The sequence below is a fragment of the Nymphaea colorata genome, chromosome 9 (genome assembly GCF_008831285.2).
Source record: "Nymphaea colorata isolate Beijing-Zhang1983 chromosome 9, ASM883128v2, whole genome shotgun sequence".
NCBI lineage: Eukaryota > Viridiplantae > Streptophyta > Magnoliopsida > Nymphaeales > Nymphaeaceae > Nymphaea > Nymphaea colorata.
Window position 1 is genome coordinate 14,299,427 of NC_045146.1, and position 19,640 is coordinate 14,319,066.

At 40.0% G+C, this 19,640-nt stretch overlaps 3 protein-coding genes across 10 annotated transcripts; 1 reads left to right on the top strand and 2 right to left on the bottom strand.

Moving 5' to 3' along the window:
• The first annotated feature begins 3,590 nt into the window (after positions 1 to 3,590).
• Positions 3,591 to 7,862, top strand: LOC116261313 (increased DNA methylation 3-like). 8 transcript variants are annotated; one of them, XM_050079733.1, is made up of 5 exons: positions 3,593 to 4,075; positions 4,578 to 5,104; positions 5,192 to 5,306; positions 5,671 to 6,678; positions 7,468 to 7,862. In XM_050079733.1, exons 3-5 carry the CDS (start codon positions 5,297 to 5,299, stop codon positions 7,707 to 7,709), a joined length of 1,260 nt encoding a protein of 419 aa, XP_049935690.1. In that variant the 5' UTR covers positions 3,593 to 4,075; positions 4,578 to 5,104; positions 5,192 to 5,296; the 3' UTR covers positions 7,710 to 7,862. The 8 variants fall into 8 exon arrangements, with proteins under 8 accessions (XP_049935696.1, XP_049935690.1, XP_049935692.1 ...); XM_050079735.1 differs by having other exon boundaries at positions 4,926 to 5,104; XM_050079734.1 differs by having other exon boundaries at positions 4,931 to 5,104.
• A 1,148-nt stretch (positions 7,863 to 9,010) lies between these two features.
• On the bottom strand, positions 9,011 to 11,745 carry LOC116259991 (uncharacterized). The gene is made up of 3 exons (XM_031638040.2): positions 11,436 to 11,745; positions 11,160 to 11,304; positions 9,011 to 9,442 (listed from the first exon to the last, which is right to left on the bottom strand). Exons 1-3 carry the CDS (start codon positions 11,515 to 11,517, stop codon positions 9,409 to 9,411), a joined length of 261 nt encoding a protein of 86 aa, XP_031493900.1. The 5' UTR covers positions 11,518 to 11,745; the 3' UTR covers positions 9,011 to 9,408.
• A 1,195-nt stretch (positions 11,746 to 12,940) lies between these two features.
• Positions 12,941 to 19,000, bottom strand: LOC116261188 (ERAD-associated E3 ubiquitin-protein ligase HRD1B-like). Its single transcript, XM_031639824.2, has 9 exons — positions 18,748 to 19,000; positions 18,073 to 18,651; positions 17,430 to 17,606; positions 15,804 to 15,953; positions 15,475 to 15,692; positions 15,014 to 15,164; positions 14,447 to 14,577; positions 14,268 to 14,353; positions 12,941 to 13,319 (listed from the first exon to the last, which is right to left on the bottom strand). Exons 2-9 carry the CDS (start codon positions 18,600 to 18,602, stop codon positions 13,137 to 13,139), a joined length of 1,626 nt encoding a protein of 541 aa, XP_031495684.1. The 5' UTR covers positions 18,603 to 18,651; positions 18,748 to 19,000; the 3' UTR covers positions 12,941 to 13,136.
• Between the last annotated feature and the right edge of the window lie 640 nt (positions 19,001 to 19,640).

A 19,640-nucleotide genomic window follows, 5' to 3' on the forward strand; every position in this document is an offset into this window, starting at 1 on the left:
AAAACCGGTACGGAACTGCTGACTCGGTTTTCTCTCAAAATTGGGTTGGATAAAAAGGTGGGTTTTGGGTCGAAGATCAAAAGCAATTACATAAAACGGTGCATAATTTGTCTCTCATTCTTCTATCTTTCTCTGTTCAGCTTCGGCTTCTCCTCACAAGAACTGGTTGAATGAATCAAAAGGACAGTTAACTGAGAACTTCCTCCAATTCAATGTGTTGGTGATGAAAGCAATCTCTCTTGCAATCTTAGCTTTACGGATTGTTGGCATCTTTAGAAGCATTGTTAACTGCGTTTAAATGGCTGTGCAGTTCATCATCCTGTACTGTGGAGAATGTAAATTCTGAGATTCTATCAGGGAAGAAGCAATAATGCTTCGTCTCAAAGCCTATCTCCGGACTTGGAATTCTTTTTATGAGAGGGACCACATTATGGCCTCAACTTCAAATATATATGCATCGATTTCTCAACTATTACCGTTAAACAGTGATTCGAGTTTAAATAATGCAAGAAAAAGATGATGATGATTATTTTGTATTCGGACTTTGCCCACGCTGCTTGGGCACTGATGTGACCCGTTTAAAAATTTGATTGATATTACACGGCCACAAATTAATGAAACAGTAATTAAAAATAATCTAAATTTGTAAATTTATTTTCTAAAAGATGGTAAACCATGTTATTGTCAATAGTCAGAGTTTTATTAAGATTTTGGTCTTTTAACATTGCTTTCAACTTGAAAAATTAGTTCCTTTCACACACATATATGGTGTGACGGTGTGTATCACCCTAAGTCATCAGGCCCTTTTATTTTACTGTTGCACTCAGAGTTTGCATTGAGTTCGGGTGCGCACCGGACATGGGCGTGGCTTCGACTCACACCAGAGCCCAATTAAAATGTCATATTACTAAATTACTTATATATTATATGTTGTGCAGATATTTTTCTATGCAATAGGATTATTCAAGTATGTTATATACATTAATAACTAAATTGTAACAATAATATATACATGTTTATTCTGTTATATATATAATAAATTAAAAATAATAATAATAATAATAAATATCATCGCCACACCAACACACCTAATTTTTTTGGGATGTACCGTACCGGCACCCGCACTCTGGTGACATAGTAGGTATCACCAGGGCGAGAATTTTCCACGACAACTTGTCTGGATCCAATCGGGGGACAGAGTTTCCGCAGATCCACAATCCCTAATTGGGTTATTTGGCTTTTAGCTCAAATGATTTTTTGTTCTTTTGCTATCTCTGATATCGAATCTGCCGAAGATAAATTCAAATTTGAAATTTTCAAACGAGTGGGACCTAGGCCCTGGTTTTTCGGGATTTCATAAACATCAGTATAGGAAAATAAATTATTTTTTAAGCTTAATTTTTTTTCATTTTTAAATGACGGGGAACCTTCTAAGAACCAGACCACTTAATGAACTCATGAATGGCTCAGGTGAGTCCTAGCTTCGCCCAGTGACTAAAAATTCCACGCTACTGTTTGCTTCCAAAAGAGCACAGTTCGAATTGGAGACATGAGGTATACTTTCCCAGCAGCCTGCCCAGCAAAGCCTCTCCAGGCAATCTAAAGCCATCATCCTGGCAAAATTTTCTGCTAATACTTACCATGAGAATGATTCAGAGTTTGAAACTCACGTATTCCACCGACACATTTTTCTTAATTGGTTGTACTATATACATAAACATCATATTCAAGTTTCAAAAGGATTCATTTAGTTTCTTACTTTGGGTATATTATACATCTGAAATCAAACACTTAAATAGGTGGAGAAGAGCACAACTCTGACTTTTTACATTTTTGAGCAAACATTGAATGAAGTGGGAAATAGAAAGAGCAAGCAGAGTTGACAGGATCGTAAAAGCTGCAATTTAATATTTAGATAGCGTGTTCAAACAAGATTATTCTTTTGGAAAAGCATTTCCGGCCACAATGCGCGTCAAGGTAGTAATTATTTGAATGAATTGGAGAAGGGAAGCAACAGCAGATGCAATGAAGGGCATGCACATGCTCCCCCGTTGACAGTAATAAATGTAAATGAATGCCCGCAGGAAGTTCCCCAAGGCCTTTACTTTTGGTACTAAAAGGGATTAAAAGTGCCAGGGGAAAGTATCTGCCAATTTGTATCGATGGAGATTCATGATGGCCCATTAGCAACAGCTCATTTACTTTTCAACTACTTTCTGTCTCTTCAGAATGATTTCCTTCCAAGTGGTCGCTGGCACTTGGAGTCTCATGCACATTAGAATACGGAAAACTCAAAAGAAGTCTTAGAAATTCTGTGTTTTTACTTGAAATTGAATTCAGATGACCAGATTTGGTTGGGAAAATCTTATACCCAAATCCAAATTTGATTGCTAGTGGGTGGCATGGAAATATCTTATCAAACCCAACTACTTTAGATTTGGATTTCAATTGTATTCAACCAATTGGCCTCTTGCTTTTTTCTTGTTCTCTGTTCTAGCTCAAGCGGCTCGCAAATCATAAAAAAAAAAGAACTGCCTACTTCAACATTTGAAAATTTTCTAAAATTTCATGAAAGTATCGGTAACCTTTTAAATGCACTTTAAGTTTGAGTTTCTTGCATTTGACTGCTTGAAATCCAATGAAAACAATTGCTAAGTGAAAGAAATTCCAACATAAACATGTTTCTATTATACCATCAAAGGGTCGATCGGGACAATTTTTGTTCATAGACCTCTAATTCATCTGACATGAGACACCACAAATCTCAAATATGAGACGAGGGAGGGGGGAGATACCTCGAGGAGACCGAAGTTCCTTCTCTTTTCCCCTACTTTTGGCGTTCATGGCTACTTCAAGAGGACCTGAGTAGAAAGTGATATACCTGTCAATTAAAGTATTGCACATCCACCTTTTGCGGTCCATCTCAAACATGAAGGGGGAAAGATTAAAGATCCAAGATTTCAAAAAATTGAACAATAACAGGATAATATATTAGATCATAAACTTGCTGTTGGGTTACTGAATGCTTTGGGGCATCATCATATTTGGAGCGATATATTTCTAATTGTCCTAGTTTTTGGGAGAAGATTATTGAAGCTTCATCTTAACCTTCACTGTGAGGCATGACCGCCATTAGCAAAACAGGTGAAGGTGCATTAATTAGCAGGCGCACACGATACAGACAGAACATCATCGAATCATTGAGCAGATAAGGCCAGTGAGAGACCAAAGTTGTAGAAGGCAGAGACAAGTTGGGCGAGGCAATGTTGAGGATCTCCAGCTACAAACATTCAAGATCAGCCTTCTAGAGCAGAGTTCGGTCTGAATCCAACTGAATAGAAATGAAAATTGGCAAACCGAAGTAACCCATCACTCTTAACTTGGTCATGACTCGAACCGATATCTGCTGAGTCAAGTAGGTGCAAGACACGATTGACTGCATTAAGCTGGAGCCTTCTGCTAGAAAATTGACATTTCGTGTACTTTGCCAGCAATTTTCTTCATTTTCCGCCGACTAAAAATCTGGTTTTGATGTTGATGTAGCTCTCCAGTTAGACCATTTTCATGGATACAGATTATTGTCATTTGCAAGAATGCGAGGCGTTATCTGTTAATAGTGACATTGGCCCGTCAAGAAGTTCAGTCTGTTGATCTTGTGGAACACGAACCTGACTGGCAATCAACTAGAAAGAAACCGGACCAACAGAATCGAGGAACTTGAGGGCCGATTTCTTGCTGAGAACAATGCCACTGTGGAAAATGAGAAGTAATCGATCATGGGATTCAAGGAGCACTACAGCGTGCTCAAAACCATGGTCAAACTGCAGTTCTCTGAGAACGCTGACTACCAAACTGTGGCTTGCCTGATGTTAACTTGGTCGATTTGAGTCAGCCAAAGGAAGGCAAAGGTTTTTCCTTATGGATCAACAGTCTGATGAAGTTTGATGAAGGGGGGAAAAGCTCGAGCTCTCCATCTGACCATACTTTTTGGCATTATTCCGTTTGCCCCTCTCTCTCCGTCTCTCCAGCAATGACACAGATGGGCAGATTTTCAACATCGGCAGCCTGAAGTCAGGTCCCTCTCTCTCTCTTGGCCGTGGTGATGCGATACTCGAGCCACCATCGAAGTCGGTCTGCTTGGGGCTTCGTGGTGTTCGTACTTGCTTCTGTTTTCTTTCCTTTTTTTCCCCTCATTAGGATCAATAGGGTTTCGGGTTTTGGTGTAACTGGCCTTGCTCATGTGCATGTGCGAGGAACAAGTCTGATTCTTCTCACGATTCGAATGCATTTTCGTATTCGGAGGTTCTATAATAGGTTTTTAACTATGCCCATGTTGGAGCAATCGAGGATTTCCTTTCTGGGTGTTGGTTTGTGCATTTCTTTTGGGTAGTTTCCGAGTTCACTAATTAAGGTTAATTTCTTTCTTCTGGCTTGGATTATACTCCTACTCTTCATAATCACGTTGTATTGCCGTGCTCCCTGCCGAAATTTGGTTGCACTTTCATTCCCTGCTTCTTGGGGACATGATCTCTAAGTTTAATCAGCTTTTCTCTGCATACTGCTTGAAAATAATCCAGGTCTTCCTCGACCAACATCTGCAATGTACGTGCTTCCTGATCAGTTATCATGTTCGGCACATCATGTATGACTGTGACACGCGGATGTGTTGAACTCTTGCATTTCATTGCGAATCACGAATGCTTCTTTTGTACATTCGCGGGTTCTGTTGCAAAGAGCACGAACGGAAAAATAAAGAAGTGAAAATCCGAGTTGAATAAGCATTTTTCCTGAATGGAGCTCAGCTCAGACATCTGGGCTTGTTTCAGTTGATCCAACTTTCTGCTGGTTCAAACTCACATTTTGAGCACCCCCCTTTTTTGCTACAGCATTCTTGAACTGATTTTCCACTCGTTCTTTCTGCTTAGGACAGGAATTTCAGGTAACTCCAGTCATTTATTGCTTGGTTACCATTTCATTCAGCATTTGCAGTTGTGCGTTGTGTTTTTCTAATCGAAAGATGGACAAGAATCTCGACTCATGTGAACTATAGTTATGCTCAAATGTCCTTTCTTGCAAGTGCTAGGTTGCCAAATACATAACCGGGGTATAACGCTAACGCCGTAGCCTTTGTTTTCTAGTTCTCGTCTATCGTGCTTACTTATATCTTAATATTGAATGCTTATTCTTTCAGTGTCATCCGTTTGATGACCGGAATTTTGCTGAATCTTGGAGGCCTGCTGAATTTATTTACAGAATCTGTTGATTCACCCCCGCTCGTGGTTTGTTGGGTTGGTATATGCAAAAAGGTAACGTACATCTTCTCAAACTGTATCTTTCTTTGGCATTTTCCTAAGACAATCTTTTGACAATTGATTGCGGTTTCATCCCTCCAATGAGCGATAAAAGAGAGAGGAAATGAGGGTTGGCTTGATGATATCTCTTGAAAAATCGTGATGTGGCTTCTCTTTTACCTTTTCATTGGAGAGAGCAAGCTGCACATGACGAGTGTTGGACCGATTTACCATCTGCAGCTTATTACTTCACCCTACTTGCATTCCTTTCTCTGCCTTTAATGCATGCCCGTGCTCTTCCTCAAGAAACCTTTTCTCTTATGTTTTGGGATTGTGCTCTAAACTCCACAGCATAACTTGCATGCTTCACCACATGCAGCTATGAACTGGTATTCTAGCAAAACTAGTATGGATAGCTCATCTGAAACTGCAAGCACTTTCAATGCTCCTCCTGAATTTACAAGTCTAACTGGCTTAAACAATGGCACGACTAGTGATCAGCACTTTCTCCTGTTTTTCATTATGGGAACCTACTTTGGGCCAGACCTAAAATCTGAGAGACCTAGAAAATCAGCTCTACAGAGGATAGCTGAAGGTCTTCCTTCTTACACATCCAGTCAATTGGAGGGCTCATCTCTTAAAGCAACTGAATTGGTCAGTGTGTACTATTATGTCCTGAGAAATGCAGATCCATCTGCCAGAGTGAAGGTCCAGTTGGTTTACAAATTTTTTCGTGGACATCTCCCTCCTCCAGAAGATGATCCTGCAGGAGTTCACCATCAATTTCCTGCCATTTTCCCACTCCATTTACACAGGCAGACCCGTCCTGGAGGATATAAAGTTATTGAAAATATTGTATTTATCAACAATCCAGACATTTCTTACGTGAGACCAGAGGAAATGAACAGATTCAGAAGACTAACTGGGATAGAAGATTTGATGCTGGACAGAGATGCTGCCAGGGCTTATAGTACTATGCTGCGTATGGATGGACTTGAGGAGACACAGGAACATCCCGAGTCCAATGGAAGACTTCCTTTAAGAAGATCCTTGCGTAATTCTCGTAAAAGAAGGCGTGCAGGTGATCATGTTAAGAATGGAATTCCTCAGTCACAAAATTTATCTAGAGAGAGTCACATGGTACCTTTGCCTGTGCGAGAGAAGCGAGATTCAGTGGAGAAAGTTGGACCAGCAATGCTATTTCTTCCTTCACACCCTACCATTGAGGAGTGGGACAAGATTGTATCTGCTTCCAAGGGTGGCATTGCATTGACTGGAAGTGTAGCATCAGTTCGAGCTGGACCACTTATAGGGCTTGTTGATATAGGTGCATCTGAAGATGCTTATCTGTTCCGGATATCACTGCCCGGTGTCAAAAAAGATGAGCGTAAGTGACCTAATAGCTCCTCTTTCTGATTGCAAAAGCTAATTAATGATGCTTATGTTGCATGATGTTTTCAATTGACATGCAAAGTTCACCTAGAGTTAGGTTGATTTGAACCTGCATTGTCTCGGTTCATATCTTTTCAGAATAGACCACTATATTTTGAATTTTTTGGTAGTTCAAACTTTAGAAGAAGCTGCCTAAATGATTGTTGTAGAGTTTGGTTCTAGTCTTCTTTGATATTGTGTAGGATCTTCATATAACTCCTTGTCCTAAGCACTTAGTTTTTGATTTAGAACACTAGGAGTCCCAACAGGCTTACAATTAGACATACCTTGTCTTTTTCAGTAGATCCAACGTGTATCTTTGTCATGTCAATGTGAAGCAAGCGATCATTGTGCCTATCGATCTCCACTCCAAGAAAGAATCTTAAATCACCAAGTTCTTTCATTTTGTAGTTCTGTATCATCAAAGCTTTAGTGTCTCTTTATGTATTTTTCATGATTGCCTGTGATAACAATATTCTGTTGTCTTAGCATGAAGGACCACTTCTTTAGGCATTGTTATGTATATGTCCTGGTCTCTGTGATTTGGATAAATTCTTCTTTGCTCAGGCATAACCTAGAGCTACAAATTTTATGTGAAATCATGTCTGTGCTACAGAAGGTTATCCGTTGAGCTTTGTACAGCTACTTTTTTACAAAATTTTGGTAAAGAATTTTGGCTTATTAGTCGCTGCTCTCCCCCTCTTTCTCTCTCTCCTATTTATGAAACTGTTAACTTCTGTCACAGGGGAATTCAGCTGTGAAGTGGAGTCCGATGGCAGGGTGCTAATAAGAGGCGTAACAACAACAGGTGAAAAGCGAGTGCTTAGACACTCCCATGTCTTTGAGATGAGAACACAACGCCTCTGTGCGTCAGGACCATTCACAGTCTCATTTCAATTGCCTGGTCCTGTTGAACCTCGACAATTTTCAGGTAACTTCGGGGCCGATGGAATCCTTGAGGGGATTGTAATGAAAGACAGAAGATGAAAGTTCAGACGCATGCACGTTTCAGATTCCTAGCTTTCTGTGTTAATCTGTTGAGACTTTGCCTCAATCATGTTGTAATTTTTCTCTTCAAATTGGTCATATATGTAAGCCTCTGTCTCTGGTTTCACTCCAATTCAACGTGACATTTCTCCATTTTCTGGCTCGTTTCTTTGATAACTTTCAGCATCAGGTTGGTGGTGGATGGGGCATTCACTTCAAGGACGAAGCATATACCAAACACAATCTTCAGAAAAACAGAAGCCAGAAATTTCTTCTTCTTAATGCTTCCACTTGCGTCTAAAATACAGCACCAGACTTTTGTTCCCCGAGAGATCTCTTCCCTATCAATTCCTAAAGCAGCATATTTTACATTATGCTGTTGCCATGCTCATAACTCTTGGTATTTTTCATTCCAAGCCACAGCAACGACATTGACTGATTTCCCTTGTGATTTCCATCAACTAGAACAAAATTGAGAAGAGACAAGACGCTCAAAAGCTTGTCCCGAGACTTTAGCTAAGACTTGGAATAACAAGTGAAATTTTCTATGCGCAGCAAGGCAACTAAGACCTTGGATCAGCTTTAACGGCTAAAAGACAAAATATGTAACGAAGATGAATTGGAAGAGACTGCTGACAGAGAAAAGTAATCGTAAACGGTACATATAGGAACGATGTGGTTAAGGGATTTAAAAGCACTCATCTCGAATTCTATATTGAATAAGATCGTACGGCTTGCTGGCTTTGCTACATGATATACTCTCGCAGTTACTTCACAAGGAGAAAAATAAAAAGAATAATGAGAGGAAATCATCATGACCCTTTTCCTGTCTTTCAAACACTTAAATCGATAGGGCGATATTGCCTCTGATCATTTGAAAAAGCAAAAACAAGAGAGCCAAACTTACTGCAATTTAGCCCCCAGGCTTTCGCAATACGGCGCGTCCAGACTCTCATGTATGTTACCCCTCAACAACGCAGAGAATGGACAAAAATAATGTTCTCTTGCACCCTTCTTGCTATCAACTCTAATATAGCAAGCTATCTCGAGGTGCGGCAGGAGAAGACGAAGGAAATTATTTTATCACTGATTTAAACTTCACATCAAACTCCTGATGCGAAGCTCTGTGGACAGTGAGTCAGTATCGGAAAGGCTTAACTTGGACGACCATAAGTTTACGCACCATTGAAAGCAACAGGAGTCAGGCGACCGGAAAAGGACATGCACAAGCATTCGAGACCGACCAAAAAGACATAAAATAAGACAGACCTATGAATTCCATTAACAGAATACTGAACAGATCGGTTTCTTATCTTAATCAAGACGGGATTTTTTTTATTACAATGCAATAAATGGAAATACAATTTACCTCCCCAAAAAGAAGCTTATAACACAAAGACAATTCTGCACAATTACAAGTCCACAAATTGATACCATTCCTTCACTTGTCAATAGTAAAAAGTTCTATTGGCAGATGAAACAATAGATCTGCTGAAGTTGCATTATTGCATATTATATATACAAAGAGGAGCTTTCAAGACCTTGCACTCACACCTTCAAGAGCGCATAAGTTAGACTACCTTAGATGATGGTTGAATCTATTTCTTCATCTTGAATATGAAAAAATTTTATGCAGACGTTGCATTCCATGGTTGCTCTCCAGATCTCTCTGGAGAACAACAATCATTTGGACAAGGTCTTAACTGGCATAGTTCTTCTTTGTTTTCGGAAATCTGCAAATATCAGCAGCATCAAGACTTCATGGAAGAAAAACTCACTTCTGCAGATATTGGTCGCATTAGAGATTACAACACCCTGAAGCAATACAGGCAGAAGTGTCAGAGTTGGCCTCTGTGTGTGTGTGACTGTGCCAGAGAGAGAAACTACAAAAAGGATGCTGGATATACAAAAGCCAACAATTCAATTTACATCGTTGTTTAATCATTTTTAAAGCGTATTAAGGCGTATGAACTAGAGAAAGCTCGACAAAGTAAATTTAAACTCCTTGACAAAGAACCAGCTTTTTCTTTCCTTATTCTCCATATCTTTTGTCTGAATTTTCTGGTGCACCATCATCTACTTATTCTTTGCATCGATGAGCAGAACCATACACTCACCTCTCAGATATCACCTATGCCATTAATAGTATTAACCAAATGCATCTCCACATACAGTGATTCTGGTTAGCAAGCAGCTAGTCGATGTCTGCAACGAGAAAACACGTGCAAACGGAAATTTGCAGAATGATCGACTGACTACATATGACAAACCGACGAAATTTTGTCATGCCTATGGTGGGTATTAGCCTATGCAACTTCCAAGAATTGCTTTACCAAGGGATCACATGCATTTTTCAGAAGAAGGGTCTATAGGACAAGTAGGATTCTTTTGAAGCAATAGTAAAACTAGTCAAGCTTGCCAAGCTTCAATAGAAAATCTCATTAACCAAAAATAATTTAAATTTTTTCTTCTTAACGTGCTGCTGCAGTTTTGCTGCCCGAATTAGTCAAACAGACCTTACCATAAAACCTTACCATAAAATCATGAGGTGTCAAAGAGCATTTTGGAAGAAACGAGGTAAGAACATGGGTTTCATCTGCCAGTTATTTAATAGATTTTTAACGGTTAAGGAAGAAACGCCTCAACAAATGTCTCCCAACAACAATGCTTGAGTCTGGAAGATTATTATGCACGAAAATAAGAAGTCTTAGCCTCCTAGTTATCCGTCAATATGCTAATACCACTATAAGGAGCACGCAATAGCAGGCATTGATAAGCTTAGAATGATGAACTTTGCTTAGTCAGATACATAGTAAGGAATATGCTCTGAACTATTGGTTCGAGAAGCAACAGCCGATGGCCTTACCAGATGCTTAAACAGAAGAAGGAAATAAAAAGGGAATGATGATAATTCGCACTAAATAGAGAACGGAATATAGGAAACAAAGAACTGCGGCAGCAATTGAACTTTTAATTGAAGATTACCAGACTGGTGCATCCCACGGTTGTGACCATTTGCCATTTCTTAAGAAACAACCCCGGCAGCATATTGAACCTTTAAATGAAGATTACCAAACTGGTGCATCCCACGGTTGTGACCATTTGCCATTTATAAAGAAACAACCCCGGCAGCATATTGAACTTTTAAATGAAGATTACCAAACTGGTGCATCTCACGGTTGTGACCATTTGCCATTTCTAAAGAAACAACCGGGGCAGCATATTGAACTTTTAAACGAAGATTACCAAACTGGTGCATCCCACGGTTGTGACTATTTGCCATTTCTAAGAAACAACCCCAACCCCCAAACCATCAAGTAAATAAAAAAAGTTTTAGTTATAATGAACTGATTAACTCGAAACAAAGAAAAACGTTAATCAAAACTTGGGGGAAAGGATGAAAAGAGACGATAGAGTGGAGAAAAAGAATTAGGTCGAATTTATAATTACCCAGTTCTTCGTTCACGAAGGGCGCTATAGTATCTGGACAAACGACCGGTGACTGGCTTCGGTTGAGAGGGCTTCTTCTTCAATCCGCAGATCTCTTGCACAAGGGGAATATGAACCAGAATCAATTTCCAGGCACCCACCCACCCTGCGATCGCACCACGGCACCCAAAATTTTATTTCCTCTTAAAAGGAAAAAGAAAAATTGAAGAGGCTACCGGAGCGCAAAACCAAATAAAGATAACGATAAACTATCGTGATTCAGATAAGTAAAAATACCCAAAACGATGAGCGAGAAGACGAAGAAGACGGCCAACGCTGGACGACAAATAAATATGAAGAAGCTTTCCCACGCAGACATCTCTCCTTCCCTTCCTCTCTCCCCCCCGGAATGATCTGTCTTTGTGGAGCCTGTTGGTGGGATTTAGCGGCGGTCGTCAATGGTCCATTGCCTGGATTCCTTTTCGATCGGCTCCGTCCGCCGTCCGGGGCTTGTTACTGTCCCTACCTCCTTGAGGTAACGATACTCGGGAGTCCATAGTTGGGATACTTGAGCAGGGTTGAGCCCCGACTGAGATTGTGTTGTACGACATTAGATATAGATTTAAACTATTAAGGTCGGACTCAACTAGTATGAAGGACCAAATTTTTGTTGGAACACAGTTGGCTATTGAATTCGGAACTTCAGTATTGAGTTTGGACCAAATTAGCAATGGGATCTGAATTCTCTTACCGAGATATTACCCACGAACTTTTACTTCGGTAGGAATCTGCCCGTCATATTCTAACGCAATGCACAGTGCAATTTCTCTGTGTTACCCGTTCCAAGTGTGGACCTTAACCTCTTTGAACTATGGATAACTTCTCATAAAGCGACCGCGTGCATCTCCACATCAATTTTTTTTCTCTCCTTCACTCTTTTTAAGAAAACTTTATAAATGCAAGCTCAAGTTTTGACGCGACAATATAAACACGATTAAGCTTGGATTTTTTTTTTGTTTAACTGCTTAGATTACACAAGAAATAAGTGGTTAAATAAAAGAAATCTAAACTCAAGTAATGTTTTTATTATATCATCATACAAAATTTGCTTTTAAATCATATTAGAAAGTCTTATCAGAATACACCCATTCAGTTGATTCAGTGAAAGCCTAGGCCCGTAACCGCTTCACTCTGCAGGAAGACAAGGATCCCATGAACAACTGTTGGGTAAAAATCAGCCATGAATGGGTTCAAGAAAGCTGTTTGTCCGTGGGTCACCTACGTATGAGCCATTTGACAATGAACATAGTCTTTTTACTGTTTTATAAATCTACCTCAAAAATTGGAATAGATTATGAAACACACGAACATTCATGAAAGAGGATCAAATTGTTCTGCTGTCAAACAGCCCCACAGTTGCTTCTTCGTGTGCCAGACCACCAGATGCATACATGCACTTTCACTCCTGTCCGTCCACCAGGAAGAAGTCATGAAAGCAGTATTATCAGAATCGTCCTGAAATTGATTAGATTTGATAGGATTCGAGGGTGTCATCAGCTTTTAATTATTTTTTATCATGTTTTTTAAGATTTCTATATTTTTAATATATATATATATATATATATATATATATTCATTTACTTTTTAAACAATAATTCTTTAACATTTTCGGCCTACTCACAGCCAAATCAGTTGAATTAGTAAGTTCGCTGAGTCACCAAATTGGCAGCCCTGGCCATTCGGTTCAGGAACTGTAGTTACAACATTGCAAGAAAGTTTGCCTGTAAGACGGCAAAACTTCATGATTAATCGAAACTAATATTACATAACAGAGCAACAACATTTTCATGTAGTATCTCAGTATACACAAAATGAAGTGTATGCATCCTCCGAAACGGAAAACAGATAACCCTTTAGCAACAAAACAAAAAAATGATCCCACTCCATCCAAATGTGTCAGAGATTCAAGTCTACATCTTTAACATACACTGACGGCAGCTACCGTTGGAAACTGGAAGTGGGTGCCACATCGTCAGCTTCAGACGCAAGGGGTGATTTACCCTTGTTCGATTGCTTAGACACACCATCATCAGTATTTTCTGTCTTTGAAGAGGCAAGCTTCTGCTGCTCCCTTAACAGATCCAGCTGACGCGTTAGCAGTTCCTGCTGCTTCTGCAAAACCTGAGGAAAGCAAAATGGTTAGATCAGCAATTAAACAGTGCAACAGCCACTGTAGTAATATGCAAAACAACACCACCACATATGCATCTAGCGTCTATCAACTTAAATGTACGTCAGATTCCAAAAAAACAAAAAGCAAAAATGTACTGCAAAAAAGTCAAGGAGCGCTCCCATGGATACATGATAGAGCTACAAGCCGGTTGGTCAAATAAGCATCTGATTCGGGTAGCCAAGACTGTCACAAAAGAAAACTAGAAGAAAGCATTACAGTAACTCTTGCTCACCTGAAAGACAGGCTTCATTTTTTCATGCTCATGTTCTTACATGATGGCTGACAAGATCCAAATTACTCTTTCCAACAATTAGTCACGAGAAAATCACTAATGATTGATGAGGCACCACCAGGAGGATTTAACACAATGATGCACCACTAGGAGGGACTTAACACAGCCCTTTGGCATCCCTATAGTACTTGACTCAATTCAACTCAAGGTTGATGAATAATGCAATTGGGAATCGACTAGTTCTCACAGAATAACAAATTGCGCTTTTTTGCTCACAAGTCAACCCATCCAGCAGCAAATGGTGGCCAAAATCACACGGAATTGTATTGTTTTAATCTAAATTATTAAACAAACCTAACGACCTTTTGTCAATATCACATATAAAGGTTATTGACAAACAAGATTTGTCTATGTCACTTTTTTTTTCCTTTTGTCATGATCTTTCGCCAATACCACATGTACTGTCTCTCTCTCTTTCTCTCACCAGTGCGCTACACACTCAGGCAAAAAAATTAGCACCATTCCTTTCCAGTCTCATATGCCCCCCATATTTTCCTTAGCAAGGTTTTCACTGAATAACACAGTGCCTAATATATATATATATAAGAAAGAGGGAGATTTGTAAACAATCCAGAAACAAATTTAAATAAATAATTAGCAGTACCTCAATCTGGTGTTCCAGAAATACTTCTTTAGCCTTTGATTGAGACAAGTATAATGAAGATGCCAAATCTCGTACACCTACATCACCTGCAGCAAATCCAAATAAAACTCAGGGCTGCAGGATAACCAGGGCAAAATGTGGAAATTGGGCAAACATCAAATAAAGATGTCCATTCAGACCTTGAGACGTGTCTATTGGCAGGTTTGAATTTCCAGAAACTTCTCCAGCCAAGCTCATGCTCTCACTACTGCTAGCCTCTGTACCAGGCCCTACTGGCAGGTAAAAGTGGGGGAGTGCACAACCTTCAGACCTAAGAATTGCAAATTAGAACAGTAAGTGCTGCTGACCATTATCAAAGATTACTTTTGTAAGTTTTAACTGGTATTACAAGAGAGATACGAATAAGATTTCAGGATAAAAAATGGCCCATGAAATCATATACAGAACTGGAAAGAGAAGCATCCCAGTGCTAAAAAAGATTAATGAGAGGCTTCATAGACAGATCACAGAAAGCAATGAGCATTACCAAGATTTTTAGGAGACCACTAGAGGTTTATCTCCATTGTGAATGATTAAACAGTATGGATCAGGATAAAAAAGACAAAACTCAATAATAAACAGGTAATCAGCCTCCATCTCCATGTGCAAGCACAGGCATGTGGCAAGACGATCCATGTATATGCATGGTGAGAGAGAGAGAGAGAGAGAGAGAGAGAGAGAGAGAGAGAGAGAGAGAGAGAGAGTACCCAATAATTGCATTTGGTGATGGATAAACAAATGACTTTCCATATACAGAAGCAGCAGCAATGGCAGCTTGCATCCTTACATGATGCTGACTTAGGTTATTACCAGAAGCTGCTTCACCATGGTTACCAGAACTGCTTCCTGCACCAGATCCTGTGGAAGGAAAACAGGTTTCAGGAAATGAATCCAATCTCATTAGACAAATTTTCACAGCCAGACATCTAGTACTTCGTGGCCAACACCTGCATTTATGGCGCAAGCCACAAGCTACCTCCACTGTTGAGCAGGATGAAAGCTCAAGTGAAGGGGAACAGAAAGTTTTTCCAAGTAACCTTTCAATGTCTACCAAGATCATAGCTGTTACCTCTTTAACAAAATCCAGAGGAAGTGGATCTTATCCTTCTAAAACAACAATCATGTTTATCTACTGTTTCTTGAGATACAAATTTCTTGAAGATTGTACCTTCTGAGCCACCATGTTGATGATGGTTAGACTGAATCCCTTGTGTTCCAACAGGTGTAGCCCCATTGTCAGGAGGAACAACCAAGGATCGACAAATTGGGCATGTTTGTTGTCGTTCTAGCCAGGACCGAAGGCAATGAACATGAAAAAGGTGTCCACAACGTAGTTTTTTGGCTGTTACCATTTCTTCTCGGCAAATAATGCATGTTGCATCAGTCCTATGATCCCAAATAAAGGAAATCAGATCCTTACATAACAAAACTAAACATGTGCTTGCATATTTAATAATACATACATACAAAAACACACACAGCATGTCAACTACTTACACATTAAGTTCTTCAGGAGTTGCATCAGGAAAACGGTCATTCATATTTGATGTGATCCTACGATACCGAATATAATCCGCAACCCGAATCTTGAAGTTGCGGAATGTCTCATAAAGTTCCCTTATCAAGTGCAATGGCAAACCGTAATTCCTGAAATAGAGATATATGTTGAATTTCAAACTATATCCTCAAGGCTATCTGAAAACAAGGAAAATATGATTACAGTAAAAATATGTATAGTATAAAGGAACATCAATTTGCCATGTTGAGAAAATAAGAAACGTCTGGAGAATCAAATAAAAAACTAAAAAAAAGGACTCTAACCAACAAAACCCTTCTTCATGGCCTTCAGTAAGCAAGAAAACATTTGCATCTTCAATACCCCAAATCTACAACATTCGCTGTGAATAGTTTGAATCCACCCCTTATATGCACAAGTGAATGAAAATGTAACATAGTTTATGCCAACAAAGGGAAAATGAAAGCATGCATGATGCAAATGCAGGAGAAAATAACAAACTAACCAGAAAGAATTGTGTTTCATTTTTGTAGATTTTATAAAGAAGATCAAAATTTTACTCTTTTCAGGCAACCACTTTTGATTTGAAATTTAAATTGATTATAGCAAGCAAAAATCAACATCAATCACAGAGAAAATCAAGGATAAGTGGATAACAACTGTGTATTGAATCTTCTATAATCCAAGTTCCACATCCCTTTACCCAAGTAATCAGGAAATGGATGACAAATCCACCATATTCTCTATTTCTCTTACAGGAAACCAAACACAGAAGAGAGGTGGTTGTTTCATGTTTGAGTATTACTTCAAGTTCCACATCCCTTCCCTCGTGGAAGAAGGAAATGGTTGATAATTCTACCCCATCCTCTCCTTTCGACAAGAAACCAAAATTAGATGAAGAACGGTTTTCTGTTAGGTTCTTGTTTCAATCCAAATCCACGTCCCTTGTCTCCCAAGAAGAAGGAACTTACTTGGCATCAAACCCAATTACTGTGGAGATTGTCGTGTTGAAGTTGAAACATATGCAACACACGCCAACACTTACATCTCATAGATTTGGAGCAAATACTTTATTTTATGCTATGTTAAGTTCAAGATCCAAGTCCATCATTATCATGATTCGTGAGAGTGTTGGATACTTGAATGTCTACATATTAGCAAAATTGCCTCCTTAAGTGAATCCACAACAAAAAAAGAACCTCGTTTATCGCCACTAACCTTCAGCAAAAGAGATAACGATAAGAGTGTTGACCAGAATAAGCTACTCTTTCAAGCCAGAGAAGGAAAGGACAACTTGAAAATAAATCTTCCTTGAAATCAAACAAGCAAAGAAAGTAGATCCCTTGTCCTTGATGGACAACATAGAGGTCAGCCCGGGAAAACTACTTTCTTCATTTGTGTGTCTGTATGACTGCATTATTTATGTTTCTTATTTCTCTTAACATCCATATATTATGTACACAATCTAAAGCAAATGTATTTGCAGAAGTTTAGGGAATACATTTATTTACTATTTTTGTGTAGACTAGGAACTGTGACGTGTGCAGCAACGAGTATAAAGTTTCTATACCTATGAACAGAAAAGCAGTGAAGGGGGAAAAACTTACACAAAAATCACAAGGAAGAAGAGGAGGTACAAAGATAAATGGAGTAGATCTCGGATAAGCTCCAAATAAAATGTATAAACGGCCTTCCTTTCCCATTGCCCTTCCATTAGCATGTCGCTAACATAGAATACATACTTGAGAAATGTTGAAACAGTTGCCGTTACCAGTATCATGTATCTGAAATTAAAAAGTAGGAGTTAACAGATGGTCAGGTGTTCAAACTTTGCAACGGGCACGTGTAAAGCAATTCAATGGAAAAAGAGATGCCCAGCTCAAAAGCACAGCATAATTTACCAAAGAGAACCAGACAGTACAAGAACATTCCCTCGTCAAATGATTCCTCATAGCTTCAATCAAAATTTAACTCAATCAAGTAATGGGACTAAAAGAAAATAACAGTGATAATCCTTCTCCTCAGTTGTTTTTCATTTATGATCACCAAATAAACCAATTCATATAACAATATGAGAGATTATGAAACATGTCTAATGATAGTGCTCCTTTACCAATACAAATCTCCCCAAGTGAGAGAACAACGATTTACACGTAATGAAATTATTTGAGACGCATGAACTAAGGAATGAATTTTAAACAACGAAGAGTTGAAATTCACACGCGTTTTAAAAAGAAAAAGAAGACGTACTCGAAGGAGAAGAAGAGGGAAACAGAAGCCTCCCTACTACGCATCAAATGGGCAACGGAACTGTAGAGAAATGAGCAATCAACAAGGATAAGGAAGACCAGGAATGAGACGATGCGGACGTGGGAGAGCGTGGGGACGGTGGGGGTCGTCTCGATGTACTCGACCCTCTTCTGCGCCAGCCAGTGGAGTGTTTTGATCAGGAGGAGGGCGGTTACCATAACGAGGAAGGAAACGGAGAACTCCTCTCGGAAGATGGTGATGGCAAAGAGTATCTCCATGACCTCCCGCCACGACTGCTCGTTGAGGCGCTCGACCTCCGCCTCCCGGAGGGAGCCCAGGAAGAGGCGCTTGACAAGTTTCCAGAGGATGCACATGAGGACGAACCCCATGTTGAGGAGGAGGACGAGGCTGATCTTGGACGTCGACAGGTAGAGCATGGCCGGGTAGAACTGCCTCCTGCTGTTGAAGGCATGGTATATGATGGCCACCGCGCCGGCGAAACTCGCCCCCGCGTACGTTTTGAGCCTCATCTCCCCTCTTTCTTGCCCCTCCGCTTCTCAGAGTCAGATTTCTGCGATTCTACAAGTCAAGATTGGGAGAAAAGAGTGAGCCGATTGCATTGGCAGGTCCGCAGATTGCAGACGCACGAGATAAGGGGGAGAGAGACAGATCTACCTCCTTTTCGATCGTGGAAATCAGGGGCGGTGGGTGTGGTGTCCTACGCCCTTTCGCCCTGGTCTGATGGGAAACGGAAAATGCCTTCCTTCATAAAGCTCGATCAGGGGAAATGTCCCGAGAAGACGCCTTTCGAGGAATTCTTTTTCTACGCCGTAATTTCACAGGCTCTGCCAAAGGAGGAAACATGAGATGTCCCTTGGGCCCCGTTTGTTTCCATCTAAGAAAACTTCGTGGGATAATTTAGTTGGTAAAATGCAATGACACGAGAGGAAGTAGTAGCACTGAACCTTAACAAAGTAATCTACTTTGATAGGAAACTATGTGAAACAGACGAGTCCTTGAGGCTGGAAACTCGGTCAAGATCAGTGGTGGAGCAAATTGAAAACTGATGAAGTATCTACATATAAATAAAGCAAATTTTGAGTGTTGGTGTGGGCAATTTGCAGCCACAATGGCTCCGCCACTGGTCAAGACCGACCGGCCAGAAGCTCCGTCAAGCTTGGTCGATCGGTGCTGACATATGAACCCGGACTCCTAGAATAAACCCTCTAGAGGGCCCGACAACAGGCCTAAATAAGGAATGACTAATGAAATTCTAATGCATGCTTGCAGCATGACAAACCAAAACACTGTTCATGGCTCAGCATGGCAACTATTTGTAAACCCCACCTGGTCAATGAGCTGATTGTCTAGCACAGACAACCCAGTCTTAGCTTCTCTGCTCATTTACTGGAAGATGCAGGTTTTGGTTTTGGTTTCCCACGTAGATGAGGGAAAAAAAAGAAGAAAAAAGTTAGAATCTCTCTCTGCTGCCACTGACAGCAGGTAGCCCAGTCCCTCAAGCTCTAGTATTCAAACGAGGCATCTCTTTCTTCGACTTTGGAAAGACT

What these genes read in the sequence shown, in the direction of transcription:
- LOC116261313 (XM_050079733.1), top strand. An exon ending in CGGTGTCAAAAAAGATGAGC is followed by an intron (nt 6,679 to 7,467) that starts GTAAGTGACCTA and finishes CTTCTGTCACAG; the next exon opens with GGGAATTCAGCTGTGAAGTG.
- LOC116259991 (XM_031638040.2), bottom strand. Translation starts at nt 11,517, where the DNA reads ATGTCTGCGTGGGAAAGCTTCTTCATATTTATTTGTCGTCCAGCGTTG. An exon ending in CTTCTCGCTCATCGTTTTGG is followed by an intron (nt 11,305 to 11,435) that starts GTATTTTTACTT and finishes GTGCGATCGCAG; the next exon opens with GGTGGGTGGGTGCCTGGAAA. An exon ending in CTTCGTGAACGAAGAACTGG is followed by an intron (nt 9,443 to 11,159) that starts GTAATTATAAAT and finishes TGATATTTGCAG; the next exon opens with ATTTCCGAAAACAAAGAAGA.
- LOC116261188 (XM_031639824.2), bottom strand. Translation starts at nt 18,602, where the DNA reads ATGAGGCTCAAAACGTACGCGGGGGCGAGTTTCGCCGGCGCGGTGGCC. An exon ending in TTCTTCCTTGTGATTTTTGT is followed by an intron (nt 15,954 to 17,429) that starts GTAAGTTTTTCC and finishes TCTCTATTTCAG; the next exon opens with GAATTACGGTTTGCCATTGC. An exon ending in TCACCAAATGCAATTATTGG is followed by an intron (nt 14,578 to 15,013) that starts GTACTCTCTCTC and finishes TGCAATTCTTAG; the next exon opens with GTCTGAAGGTTGTGCACTCC.